This window comes from Camelus dromedarius, chromosome 1 (genome assembly GCF_036321535.1).
Source record: "Camelus dromedarius isolate mCamDro1 chromosome 1, mCamDro1.pat, whole genome shotgun sequence".
Classification (NCBI taxonomy): Eukaryota; Metazoa; Chordata; class Mammalia; order Artiodactyla; family Camelidae; genus Camelus; species Camelus dromedarius.
The window spans coordinates 90,972,632-90,986,514 of record NC_087436.1 but is presented as its reverse complement, the minus strand read 5'-3'; the positions used below and the strand labels follow the sequence as shown (position 1 = coordinate 90,986,514).

Below are 13,883 nucleotides of genomic sequence, written 5' to 3'. Positions count from 1 at the left end.
ACTGTAAAAAATCATGCCATGAATGGCACAATGACTTGTCAAAATCAGGAAAAATTTTCTTTTATGGTTGCTGACCATAATCTGCAGTAGGTACAAGGAGAAGAATCTCCATCTACAATTTCTTAGTCTCTCTCTGGTGATCTGCTAAGTGTTGAAGAAATTGTGAGCTGATCAACAGCTGTATCTGAACAATTTGCCCTGCACTGACAATTATGCATACAATTATGACAATTATGCATTTGTGTTAAATTAAAGGATGAAGGGTTAGGCGGATGGATGTGTCAAATTCCAGTGTAGAGCACAATTTTTCAGTTATACATGAAGATATATATATATTCATTGTCACCTTTTTTTCTCCGTGAGCTACCATAATATCTTGTATATATTTCCCTGTGCTATACAGTATAATCTTGTTTGTCTACGGCCATACCACCCTGAACTCGCCTGATCTCGTCGAATCATGTGTGATTAAGACATCCATTATTCCAATCTTTCAATATAAAAATGGAGGCTCCAAGAGACTAAGTGACTTCTGAGCAGTCACACACCTAAAATGTGATACAACCTAGTCTGCAACATCAATTCTCTCACTCAGCTCCATTTCCTTTCATTACTCAGACTGTTTCTCCTGAAGACTGTCTATGGCTGTCTAAAACACTGGTGTTAGATGTCCTGTTTGGAAACACTAAGGGATATTTATTCACAACCTCCAAAAAATATTTTTCAGCTGAACAGAGCTGACAATGAACCAACAGAAAAATATGTCATCATTTTCTACCTCTGCTGATAGAGAAATGGGTTGTTTGCAACCAGTGTTTATCAAGTAATTATTTTGCAGTCTGCATTGCAATTTAACATACATTATACCTATAAATTACTACTCTAATTAAGGCAGAAAAAATACCGTACATCCTGTGTTCCATTAATTTTTTTAATACGCTTTGCTCAGCATTCTCTACATGCTCCTTGTGTTAATACCATATAAGATTTTTTCCTGATCATCTGCCCCTTAAAAAATCCTGCTTCTCTATTTCATAAGCCTGAAACTGCAGCCCTGACTATCACATAGTCACATGAAAATTGACATAAAATTCTGCTTCATTGCATGAATTTGAAAGAGCTCATTGTGTTCCATGGCAAGAAAAGAAAAGAAAATTACAGTTTTCCTTTATTAATACTATCATAATTACTCTTGGCTTTTAATTTGGCTATTTCTTGGTAACTTGCATTTTTGCCTTGGAATTAAAAATTGGAGTCTAGCAGAATTATTACTGAACACTTAGTTTTTAGTTCGATAATAACTGTTAGCAAAAACATAATTTACACCTGAAATTATGAAAATTGATATGAGTAGTAGTTAATTTGAATATTCTTACTAGCCATATTATTAGAATAATCATTTTAAAATGCAATAAATCAAATTTATACACAGTATAAATTTAGCATACTGATATACCTAGTTTTTATATGAAATTTTTCTTAGGAATAACATAAATTCCTCTACAAGTTATGTAATCACATGGGTCCTTAGTTCCCTCATTTGTAAAACAAGAATAAAAGTTTTACTTACCTCTTAGGTACTATGTATTTTACTCTTATCTCATCAACTTAATTTTATTTTTCCATATGTTTCAAAATATACCTAAATTATTACTCAATACATACATATAACTATTTATGTGTATATATGTATAGGTATAAATAAATTTGTGTATAAAATATGAGGATTAAACAGGATTTTGAACAGGAACAATTAACATAGGCAGGGGCAAGTTGTAAGGGCTCAATATATGTTAACTGTTATGATTATTATAATGCTTGTCAACAACAGCAACAAAAAAAAAAAACATAGAAAGCTGCAGATAAGAGAAAGAGTTTATGTGAGGTCTTAAGTATTGCAATTCAGGAAGCCCCGATTGGAGCAGAAACTCAAATGTGCTCTGAGGTAAATAGAAAATGGTGGAGTTTATAAAAAGCCACTTCTGAGACATCCCTCAAAAGTTATATAGGTTATTTTTACAGAACTATGATTGGTGCCAGTCGACATTCAGTCACTTGACAGTAAAGAAAACAAGTTCCAGGGGGTCTCAGGACGGCCTGATCAAAAGCTCATATGGCACTCAGGTGTGGGCATGTGTAAGTTCCACTTCCCTAGTGGCCTACTGGTTCCTTTTGACATAAGTGACTCCGTTTTGTCGCTCATGGCCCATAGTTTCTAGGTGGAAATGAAGTTGGTTCAATAAAAGGTATCTATATTTACTCTTACACGCATTATTAACAGCCATTCAACATATAAATATTTTTTAGTGATCTCTACTTTGACATTCACAGACCTATATGAAAAATCCATTTTAACAGAAGAAGGTGGTGGTGATTGGGAAGAATATTTACAAACACTGTCATGTAGACAGATTGTAAGTAGACATAAAACATTTCTTCCACAATCATTTCTTATTTTTTAATGAAAAAAAAATTCCAATAATAGGTTAAGAATGGACTTTAATACCAAGATATTACTTACTATTTTGACTAAACTCCCTTAGGTACCAAACAGAAAAGGTGCGAGCATATACTGCTTATATTTCTTTCATCAATAAAGGGTAAAATCTTTTCCAATGCTCTGCCATAATTATACCTTTGTAATTATACCATTACTAAGATTCTTTCCAAGATATTCCAAGTTTAAATTGGACATTTTATTATGTTCAGCAGGTGAAAGTAGTTACAGCATTTTGGAAAAAAAGGTCAGATATGGTATATATCAAAATGTAATTGTCAATATGGAAATTCTAAAACAATATCTAAAACAAAATCTCTACCTTCATTTGGCATGAAGACTTCACTAACTACTCACAGCTTAGAGTTTAATTTAATAGGATATTTACTCAAACATTGCCTTGATATAAAGGATTCTTTTGAAAGAAAACTTTCTCTTTTGCAGTATTTATATTTTTGTTCACAACCATGTGCTAGGGAAAGTAGTGTACAGAGTAACAAAGTAATATTTTCAATACAATTTCACTTTCTTTTTAAAAAAAAATTGGGGTCTCTCGTTTAAAATGGAATACCTATGGGGGTTAGGAAAAGACCAATATTCCACAATCTGAAAAAATGCTTGGAATCACCTGTTGCCAGAATCTGGGCATAATTTCTATGATAAAGTTGATGAGTCTGTAGTAAGAAAAATGATTTGGACCATCAAGTTCTTTCCCTCATGCACAACAACAGCCCACCCATGGAAAAAACTTAGGGAGATCCTGGAGATCCTTGGAGACCTAGGTTTTATACTAAGTAGAAGCAAGCACAGCCGTTCCTTCATGGTAAAGTTGCTGCTTTCGCAAGTGCCAGTGGACTAGTCCTGCCACCTGCTCCTGTGTTCTGATACCTATTTAGAGAAAGCCAGTCCTAGTGGAAAGGAAGACTAGTGTCAGGAATTTTGGTGCAGGGGAGTCGCAGCTTAATGGAACTGGGCTAGAGGTTCTTGCTAATTATAGTTCTATGCATCCTGGGAACTATTTTCTCCCCACATCCTACTCTTGGCAAGGTCAGAGACAAGAGGCAACCAGTGACAATGCATATGGGAGAACAGAGTTTGTCATGTACCACACTACTTTCACTGAATGATCTGGTGTGAAAGATGTGCAGCATGATCCAGTGGGGAAGAGAAGCCAACAGAAGAACTAACATTTGTATTTATTCTTACTGAAAAAGAAGGAAAATATTAAGCTTTACCAGTAGTTAGCATACAAATTTACACTCCGGCTTCATCAGGGTTATCTGCAGCATTGGTGAGGACCTGAGGAAAGAGTAGAAGCCCATATTTTGGAGAAACTGACAGTGGTGCCCATTTTCATCTTTCCCTTTTGTAGGACCACGGCATCTTGTGGGTGATGGAGTTATGCGTTTGATTTTTTTAAACTTATCTTTCCCTCATAACAGGCACATGGTTTCAAAGTCAAAGAATAGATTAAATGAGAAGACAGTGTATTAGAACAAACGTAAAAGTTGGATACAGACATTAAAAGGGAATTGTGTTAGTTTAGGAAGCAAGGGCAAATATATTTAGCAAAATAGAATTTAAATCTTCAATGAAAATAATAGAGAATATAAGTGGTAGTGCAGAAAATTTAATCAGGGCTATAGAAAACACACTTCAGATATTACCTTCTAATTCAGAATAAAAGCAAAAAGAAATTAAAGTGAAAGAGAAAAGAAGAATACAGGAAGGAGCAATTCATAATAGGCAAAACTAGGAAAATATTTAAACCATTAATAATTTTAAACTAAGACAAAATATAATTTTGACATCTCAAGTGAACAATGACAAAATTAAATGACAACATTTAGTTTTTGTAAAATGAAGACAACCAAAATTCCCATGTAGAGTTTATTGTAGTATTTATTGTTCATAAAAATCCTTGGCAGGTAATTAGGCATTGAAAGACATTATAAAACTCATACTTTTCCTATTTTATTAAATCCAGTTGAAGAAATCTATACTAAAGATAAAATTAGGAACATTAAAGTAAAACAGTACACTGACCTGAATGTCTAATATTAGGGGACTAGTTGAATAAATCAAGACACACCTCTGTAGTTGAATATATTGCAAAGATGAAACTCAGAATATCACCATTAAACTATGGAATTAGGTGATCAAACTCAAGGGTATGTGTGACTGTGAGATCATTTGTTAAAATGTCAACTAGATTGAAGGGTATACTTAATAGGGTTTCTAAGTATCTTAAAAATGTACAACCGATGTTTTGGCTGGACCTGACCTTGTGATTCTTATGTTGCAAGACGCCCTCAGCAATAACCATCAGGAAACTTTGAAAGAAAGAATGTTTACTACTTACAAGTTCCGGAAATTACATAGCACAACTGGGGCCACACAGCAAGGTTGTAGGTAGAGAAGGAGAGAAAGAGAATGTGGGCCTGGGGTTCTGCCTTGATTGGGATTGAAGGTAGGGCGTGGGGATTAGTGGGCTCACTCTTTATTAGTGAATTTAAAATATTAGAGCAGGAATTTAAAGTGTGAGAGGAGAAAAAAACAAGCAGCAGATACTGACTGTATAAAATAGATAAACAAGTTTATACTGTATAACACAGGGAACTATATCCGATACCTTTTAGTAGCTTATGGTGAAAAAGAATATGAAAACAAATATATGTATATTCATATATGACTGAAGCATTGTGCTGTACACCAGAAAATGACACAACCTTGTAAACTGACTATACTACAATTCAAAAAAAGTAAAAAAAAAATTATAAAGCCCTGATTTATGTCCAAAATGTCAAAAAATATGAAACTCTAAAAGAAAAAAAAACACAGATTAAAAAACTAACATAAACCATGAATTCCAAGCTGTATTTTTCACTATAGACACGTGGTGGCACCATTTTAGTTGCTTAGCAGCAGGACGGGAGAGCCTTTGTGAACATGGCATTAACATTGCTCTCAATCCGAGTGTGTGGTCTAAATTTGAGTGATAACTATTGTGCTGCTACTAAACATTTATCAAGGGTATTGCTAGTGTTAAAAATGCTCCAAAATATCAGTAACCTTGAAACAGAATTTAGAGGCGATAAAATGATTGATTATACATGTATACATTATTTTTAATTTACTATTCCCTTTGTTGTGGTTTGAATTGATATTTCAAGTTCATATGTTGAAGTTTTAAACCTCAAGAACACCTCAGAATGTGACTGTACTTAAAGACAAAGTCTTTAAAGAAGTAATTAACTTAAAAAGAGGTCATTAGAGTGGGCCCAAATCTAATATGACTTGTGTCTGTATCAGAAAAGGAGATTAGGACACAGATAGGTATTGAGAGAAGGCCACATGGAGATACAGAGAGAAGATCTATAAGCCAAGGAGAAATGCCTCGGAAGAAACCAACCCTGATGACACCTTGATCTTGGACTTCTAGTCTCCAAACAAATAAACTTCTTTGTTTTCGACACCCAGTCTACTGTACTTTGTTACTGCAGCCCAAACAAATCAATAGACATTTCAAATATGTTTAAAACCACACATATATTAGTTGTGGATTAATGTACTGTTTAAGAATGTAACCTCCTTATTATACATTCATTTCTATGGAGAAATGAGCCTTGATTTATGTGAGTTTTTAATTATCTGTGCTCTTCAGAAACCCTTGCCTCAAGTAAAATGCCATTATTTTAAATCTTGGCCATTTCCCTCTACTGAACATTAATTCAATATTTAACTCATTTACCCTTGCTCAGCAGAGTTTCAAGGAGTGGTTAAGGGTGCAGACTCCAAAGCCAGACCACTTGAGCTCACAGCCCACTTCATCACTAACTGTATGCCTCTGAGCAGTGACTTAAAAAGCCTGGGCCACATCTTTCTCAGATATCTTTAAAATAGGAACAGTCATAAGAGTACCTGCATTAGAGCACTCTATAAGGAAAAAAAAATTAGTTGATATATGCAAAGTGTGTAGAATAGTAATGGGAACTTAGTAGATGCAATTTTGCTGTCAATGAGCCCACTGCTTGATTAGCCTACATTTCTCTCTTTCAGAAAACCTTTTTATCCTTCAAGACCCAGAAAAAAAATGATACCTCAACTTTGAAATTTTAATGACTCCATTTACCCTTTCTTTCCAGGCTGAAGACTAAATTATCTTGTGTTGTCAAAGGTATTGCAGGGGTATGAGATTTGGTTTCTAATAATCTGGATTCAAATATGCATTTTTTTCAATTTACTTATTGGAAGATTTCAGATAAGTTGCTCGATTTGTCTGAGTTTCCACATTATATGACACAGAGATTCTCAGTAAGTATTTTTCTAATAAATACGTATTTCATTTGTGGGTCTGGGAGTATGTCAACCACATACGATACTGCAGTGTTCCCAAAGTGTGGGACTAACGGAGTTATCGAGATAATTTTAGGTGAGTTATAGACATGGCATTAAGGACACTGAATCCTATAGAGAAAATCCTTCTTTCAATTTTACTTCAATACTGCTGATTAGGTCAAGAAGAAAAAAATGGTGCTATGTTTTAAATTTCTTTAATGCTTGCTAATATCCATTTTTAATCAAGAGAGATTCAGAGCCTTTATCAGGTAATATTTCGTTAGAACTGAATCATTTTTTTTTAAATTAATTACACTTATTTTTACTTGTTAAAAAATTTATGACATTTTTCCATTTACAGAAATGATACAAATTTTTCTTTTAAAATAAACTCATCCAAGTATAAAAGGTAGTTGATTTAAAGAAAAATATTACGTATATAAAAGCGGTATGAGTATATGGTGAAAATCACAGAGAATAATATACAGATTATTAACGTTTGGGCAACATTGACTTATACGAACTATTAGGAACGATTGTACTGAATGCATTTCAGGGTAGCTACTAAGTTCATTCTCTAACAAAGGTGACAGTAGCAATTAGTGTTTAATTTATAGTAGTCTCAAGAACGAACTAGGAACAATACAATGGTGAACTCAGCACAGCTGCTGCTCTTTTCCTCTGCACCAAACCCTGGATACTGCAGAAAAGCTCACGGGGGAGACACCGGACATGGTAGACAGGTCTCTATCCCTTACTGTTATCCTCCACCTCACTTAGCCAGAGCTCTTCCCTCTGCAAGGTAAATAGGTAAACCTGAAGATGATGGAGACTTTAGGGTGTTCGGGATATAACCTTTCTCAATCTTCAGCTCTGGCTGAAACTTTCTTAGGATACATTATTGCAATACATTTTGCAGCCGGTTTCCACTCAGATGCACTTCAGTATTAGTGATATCACAGACGTGGAGAATACATCTTGACTTCTAGATTTTAAGACAGTTACCCAAGTATTTTGCTATCTAGTAGGAGGCTAAACCCCTCGGTTCTCCTAAAAGCACGACTAACTGTGCGCCCGAGAACTTCCCCTCGCGGGACTTCCTTATAGCTGCTTGCGGAAGCGCGCTGACGTCACGACGTCGTGCGTCGTGCGGACGTCGACGAGCCGCTCTGCGTCTCGGGTGTCCCGCCGGGGCCGCTAGTTGGGTGTTACCTTCAACCTCACGTTTTCGTCTCCGCTTCCGAAAGCCGGTTTGAATCCTGTCTGCCGGCCTCTAAAGGGGGCGTCTCAGAGAAAACCGGACTGCGGGTGATGGCGCCCTCGCGTCGCGGGACCTTCTCCTGACGCCTCTGTCGCCCCGGGGGATGTGGAGTCTGGCGGGTCTGGGCTGGAGGCGCGGCCGCGCGCTCGCGACGCCGGCCACCCGGGCGGCGCGGCGGGGGCTGCTCGGGCCTCGCCCCACGCTGGCCTGCCCGACTGCGACCGGGTGCAGGGATCCGGGCCGGCGCTACAGCTCTGCCGGCCGCAAGGTGAGCGCTCCGTAGTTTCTCTGTAGCCGCGTGTTAAAAGTTGGTAGGGTGCTCCTGGCGACTTTGAAAAAGTGAAGGGCTCCCTGGCACTACTGTGAACGCAGGTGCGCCTCTGTAAGACGGGAGGTCTCGCAGCGCGGGCAGCGCGCGGGTTTCTGAGTTCACTGCTCACCGGTGCGACCTTGGGCGAGTCACGTCCTCACCTTCCTAATTTGTAATATAAGTAACTCCTTGATTGTTTATGCCAGGCACTGGTCTAAGTGTGTATTTAATTTTAAAAGCCTGTTGAGGAAGCTGCTAGTATAATCTCCATTTTCCTGCAATTTTTTTTGCCGTGTAACCTGGTAAAGTTACTTGACCTTTCTGTGACTGTTGCTAATAAAACACCGAATTGTTATTTGTGAGAACTGCACGATGTTAAGGCACAGAGTCCAGTATCTAGACTGTAAGAAGTGTCTGTGACTTAGCTTCTCTTTGTTTTATTATTTGATTTTACCTCAGCCAGAGCAAAACTGCATTTGTGATTCCATTCTTATGGTTGAAGAAAGTGGGGTTCAGCAACACCAAACACTATACCGTCAGATGACTATGAAGAGATGCAGTTTAGGCAGTGAACTAGTTGAAGGCAAATTATGAATAACTGGAAAAATAAAATGCTTTATGTGTTATCAGTTTGACCCTTTTCTAAAATATCTGTGGAATGTAAAATGGATTTATGTTGGAATTCAGAGTTCTTAAAAATGGTGCAGTATTGTATCTTGCATTGGGCGGGGGGAATCGACAGGGCAAACAAATTAGGTTTCGTTTTTTTGAAGAATTTCTTTCAGATGTAGTTAACACTTTTATTGTCTGTCTTGTATTGGAATATTTATTTAAAAAGGAAACTTAAGCTCAGGAGAATTGTTTATTGTTACTTCACTTTTTTTTTTTGCCGATTGTGAAATACAAATTTAGCTTTGGAAAAGTGTAATGTTTAGAGTACAAAAAACTGACATTTTACTTAAATACTAATTTTTAGCAGCTTGCAGTGAGTCTTGTTAAAACATTGAGGTGTGTGTAGCTAAAAATCAGGAGTTAACATTTTAAAATATTTTGAAAATTTAGTTGAGAAATAAGAACCTGTTTTTTTTCTGATGTTATTTATTTATTTATTTTTCCCTCTCTCCAGAGAAGTTGTGAAGTAACAAAATTGTATCTAAATTACCCCCCACCCTCCAGGAGAAAGAAGTATTTATTATTACTTGCACCAAGTGAGGAGAACACTGGGGATCTTTCCCAAAGCAGTGTCTCCTAAACTAAACTTTTGAAGGCTCTGTTAGGAGTCCAGATTTTTAAGTAGACCTGACTCTGGTGATTAAATGTGTGATGGGGCAAAAAACTTTCTTCTTCTCTTCCAGCTTTTCTGTAGCTTTTTGTTGCAAGAGGTTTTGTTCAACCAGGAGCTCTAATGCTATTCAGCAGTTCCAGGTTTCCTGTATTCTTCATTCATGAAAATACATTCAGTTCTTCATTGGCTTTCTAAGTGGTAGAAATATTATAAGGGACTTTTATTTAGCTGTATGGTCACCGTTGACAGTGAATTAGTTGATGTCCTGCTGTAATCCAGTTGCTTGAAATATGAGTTTAGCCATATATTTCTTTATTGTCAGAGGAATAATATAAATAATATAAATGCTATAAATGAAATTGTTCAAAGAACACTGAAAAAAATCCTTTGATTTAGTATACTTGTTTCATATTGTCTAATGTAGTATTTCTCTCTCCTTTCTAGGAAAAAATTGATATGTCTAGATTCCCTGTTGAAAATATTAGAAATTTCAGTATCATTGCACATGTGGACCATGGCAAAAGTACTTTAGCTGACAGACTTCTGGAACTAACAGGTATTTTCATTTTATATTGTATACTTAATGGCATTGGGTGATAATTATTTTTTACCTTTTTAAAAAAAATCTTGCTTTTAATTTTATATACAGTATTGTCTTTTTAAAAGCTCAAAGAAATATCTATAAACATTTCTATTATAGGGACAATTGATAAAACAAAAAATAATAAACAAGTTCTTGATAAATTGCAAGTGGAACGGGAAAGAGGAATCACTGTTAAAGCACAGACAGCATCTCTCTTCTATAATTGGGAAGGAAAGCAGTACCTTTTAAATCTCATCGATACACCGGTAAGTTTAATACTATTTTTGTCTCTTGTTAAAGTCAGCCTGGTATTAATAGTGCAAACAAATCCTTTGCTGAGTTTTTGAACTGAACATTAAACACCTAAATTTACTTTGTGTCTTCTCAGTCTTCTTATATTAGTGTAAATTGTTTCACAAGCACAGGCTAAAAGAAAAACTTATTAAATTTTTATCAAGTGGAGTCCATAGGTTTGCCATAATGTCCGTCCGTAAAAAACGTTTAAACTCTAACATTTAGCGGTATCAATATTTTTTGTTTCTCAGGGCCATGTTGATTTTAGTTATGAAGTATCCAGGTCACTCTCTGCTTGCCAGGGTGTTTTACTTGTGGTTGATGCAAATGAGGTAGGTACTTTTATATGATGTGTCATGCTATTTGGTTGTTTCAAGGTTTTCCTTAAAATAGAATTTTGGAAATAGAATTTTTATGTTTGAAGAAGATAAGATTTATTTTATAACACAACCAAAATCATGTACTTTAGTCCTGTTAATTTGAAGTTTTATTACACTAAAGTGATCTATGAAATTGACTGGTTCATCCTTTAAGGATTTTTAAGTTGATCTGAGGAATTGTTCGATAGGTTTTTGAAGTATGTCGTATTATACATACCTCCTACCAAAAAACTCAATTTTAAGCAGATCTTAATCTGAGGTTTCAGTTTTTACCAGAACTTGAAAATAAATCTTTATTTTTGAGGTCATTCTGGGTGTTTTTAAGGTAATAATTTGGGAAGTTAGGTTTAAAGAAACATGTCAATAACACTACTAAGTTCTTTTATAATATAAACATAACCATAGAAACATACTCATATGAGAATATAAGAGCTATCATACACTATTTAAAGTGAACTTTTGGTGTGTTTCGGTTTCTCACAAACTCTTCATTCAAAACCCAAAGTTTTTTTTTCTGTGTTAAACTTTCCCTGATCCTGTCAGTTTCTCCCTTAATAGGCTTTGAGGACCTTGAGGGTACATGTTTCTCCACTCTTTTACCAGTGCGTAACACAGTGCCCTCCAAAGAATGTTTCCTGAACTGAAAGGAATTTTCACAGGGAATGATGCAGTTGCATGGTGGTATAGATATAGTTTGCCTTATACCTTTGCTCTTGATGAAGATGTGTGGAATGGTCTTGAATTACAACTTTTGTAATAGATGGAAAGGTGATCATCTTGGTATCTTGGTCTTGATTATTTTTAGGGTATTCAAGCCCAAACTGTAGCAAACTTCTTTCTGGCCTTTGAAGCACAGCTGTCGGTAATTCCAGTTATAAACAAGGTAATTACAATGAGACAAGAGTGCTATTTATTATTTTACTTTCTAAAAGTAAATTTAGTGTTTAGTCGAATTTGAATTTTCAACTATTCATTAAAAGGAGTTGACACTTAAACATCATGAGGGGTTAAAGGCACCAACCCCCTGTGCAGTTGAAAATCAACATATAACTTTTGACTCCCCACAAACTTTACTACCAATAACGTACTGTTAACTGAAGCCTTACCAATAATATAAAGTCTTTTAACACATACTTTGTATGTGTTACGTGTATTATGTACTGTACTCTTACAATAAAGTAAGCTAGAGAGAAAAAGTAAAGAAAATCGTAAAGAGAAAATAAGTTTACAGTATTGTATTTGATACTGTTTACATCATCAATTGATTTATTATTTCTGAGTACCTACATCAGTATTGTCTTGTGTGATACAAAACACTGTAGATATTATAATGTATTATTGACATTAGACATCAAAAATTAAAAATGTGAAAAAGAAATCATGTTTATTTGCAGGTATAGTGATTCATGGATTGATAATGAAAAAGCAGCAATATAATTGCTTTATGCTTGTCTAGTGTAATCGATGATTGTTTCCCAGTAGCCTAGCCTATTCAGTAATGAATGAATTGTTACCAATTTTTATGGCATATAGTATCACAGTCATATATTACAGTTTTAGAAACATTGTTATGTTTTTTAAAAAACCACTTACCCGTGATGATAGGCTGATACACAGTTTCTCCAATTATGAGAGAGAGGCATACTGTATGGTAATACAATTTTTTGAAAGCAAAGTTATAAAACAGTAAGAAAACTAACATTATTAATTTTATATTAAATATCACTCATCTTATGCCTGTGTAGGAATAGGTTATTCCCCCACAATAAAAATCTTGCACATGATGTACAGGTTTATTTTTGTATATTTTTGGAAAAAATCCATGTACAAGTGGACCTGCACAGTTGAAACCCTGTTATTCAAGAGTTAACTGTAAATTGGTGGGATTTATTTCTTTGAATTGCATGAGATAAAATTGGCATGTCAAACTCCTGTACCTTGGCATGTAGTTGAGAAGATGGTCTCCCTGAGTTACATGGAGTGATGGAGGGTTGTTTCTGTGGGAAAGAGACATGCAGGGCAGCCAAAATATTCTGTTAGACTAAACTATATAAAGGAAAAGAGGAAGAGCTTATGAACTAGGAGGAAACAGTGTAACACGGGAAACGTAAAGGTTAAGTGCTAAACTGAGCACTGTTGATAAAGTTTAATTCTTACATTTTAAAGTTAATTAATTAAGAATTTTAGTTAAAAATCTACATTGCATTCAGTTTTATTTTTTGATACTGGAGTTTAAAAGAAGCAAGGTTGCTCATACATAAGACAGTTTGTTGTTGGTGATGTCTAACTTACAAAATTCGTTTGCATGGTGATGTTATTGAAATCTTCTGCCTTGAGTAGCTAACTGCCTAAATTTTTTTCTTATTTTGCTGTCTGCCCTCTATTTTCACTGGACATGCTTGTTAAAATTTTATTGCCTTTTTCTAGATTATTCTTATTTTAATACTTTTGAAAATAAAATTGTAGAGGGGTCAGTTAGATTAAAAGTGGATATACTTCAGACTATCTCCAAATATTATTAGTATGTAATACAGTTAATTTCAATATATTATGACATAATGAATTTTTTTTTTCAAGATAGATTTGAAGAATGCTGATCCTGAAAGGGTTGAAAAACAAATTGAAAAGGTGTTTGATATTTCAAGTGATGAATGTATTAAGGTAAAATACCTTTTTTTTTTTTTTTTGAAGACTTGGGTATACTTTCAAAAATGTCAGATAATTGGTCTAGGTAAAATTTCATAGTTTTTGATAGCCCATCATTATAGTTTTCCAGAGTTCTTCTGCTGTTTCATTTGATCTTTGCCAAAAATTGTTATTACATGGTTAGGAATTACTTTTATGATACAGTTGAAAGAACTAAGGCTGAAAGATTTTATCATTTTCTTAAGATTGTAGATGTAGTTAGCTAATGTGCCAGGACTAAAATGTGGGT

The 13,883-nt window shown here is 35.0% G+C and overlaps 1 protein-coding gene across 8 annotated transcripts in view; it reads left to right on the top strand.

The window, feature by feature from the left end:
* Positions 1 to 8,003: 8,003 nt before the first annotated feature.
* GUF1 (GTP binding elongation factor GUF1) overlaps positions 8,004 to 13,883 on the top strand; it is a 37,992-nt gene continuing 32,112 nt past the window's right edge. For 6 of the 8 annotated variants that reach the window (XM_031435172.2, XM_064487018.1, XM_064487054.1 and 3 more), the window contains exons 1-6: positions 8,005 to 8,364; positions 10,136 to 10,247; positions 10,392 to 10,540; positions 10,820 to 10,900; positions 11,754 to 11,831; positions 13,526 to 13,609. In XM_031435172.2, the coding sequence (XP_031291032.2) occupies positions 8,200 to 8,364; positions 10,136 to 10,247; positions 10,392 to 10,540; positions 10,820 to 10,900; positions 11,754 to 11,831; positions 13,526 to 13,609 (669 nt within the window). In that variant the 5' untranslated portion in view covers positions 8,005 to 8,199. Of the gene's footprint in view, positions 8,365 to 10,135; positions 10,248 to 10,391; positions 10,541 to 10,819; positions 10,901 to 11,753; positions 11,832 to 13,525; positions 13,610 to 13,883 lie in introns of all 8 variants that reach the window. The other 2 variants (XM_064487015.1, XM_064487019.1) reach the window with 2 other exon arrangements.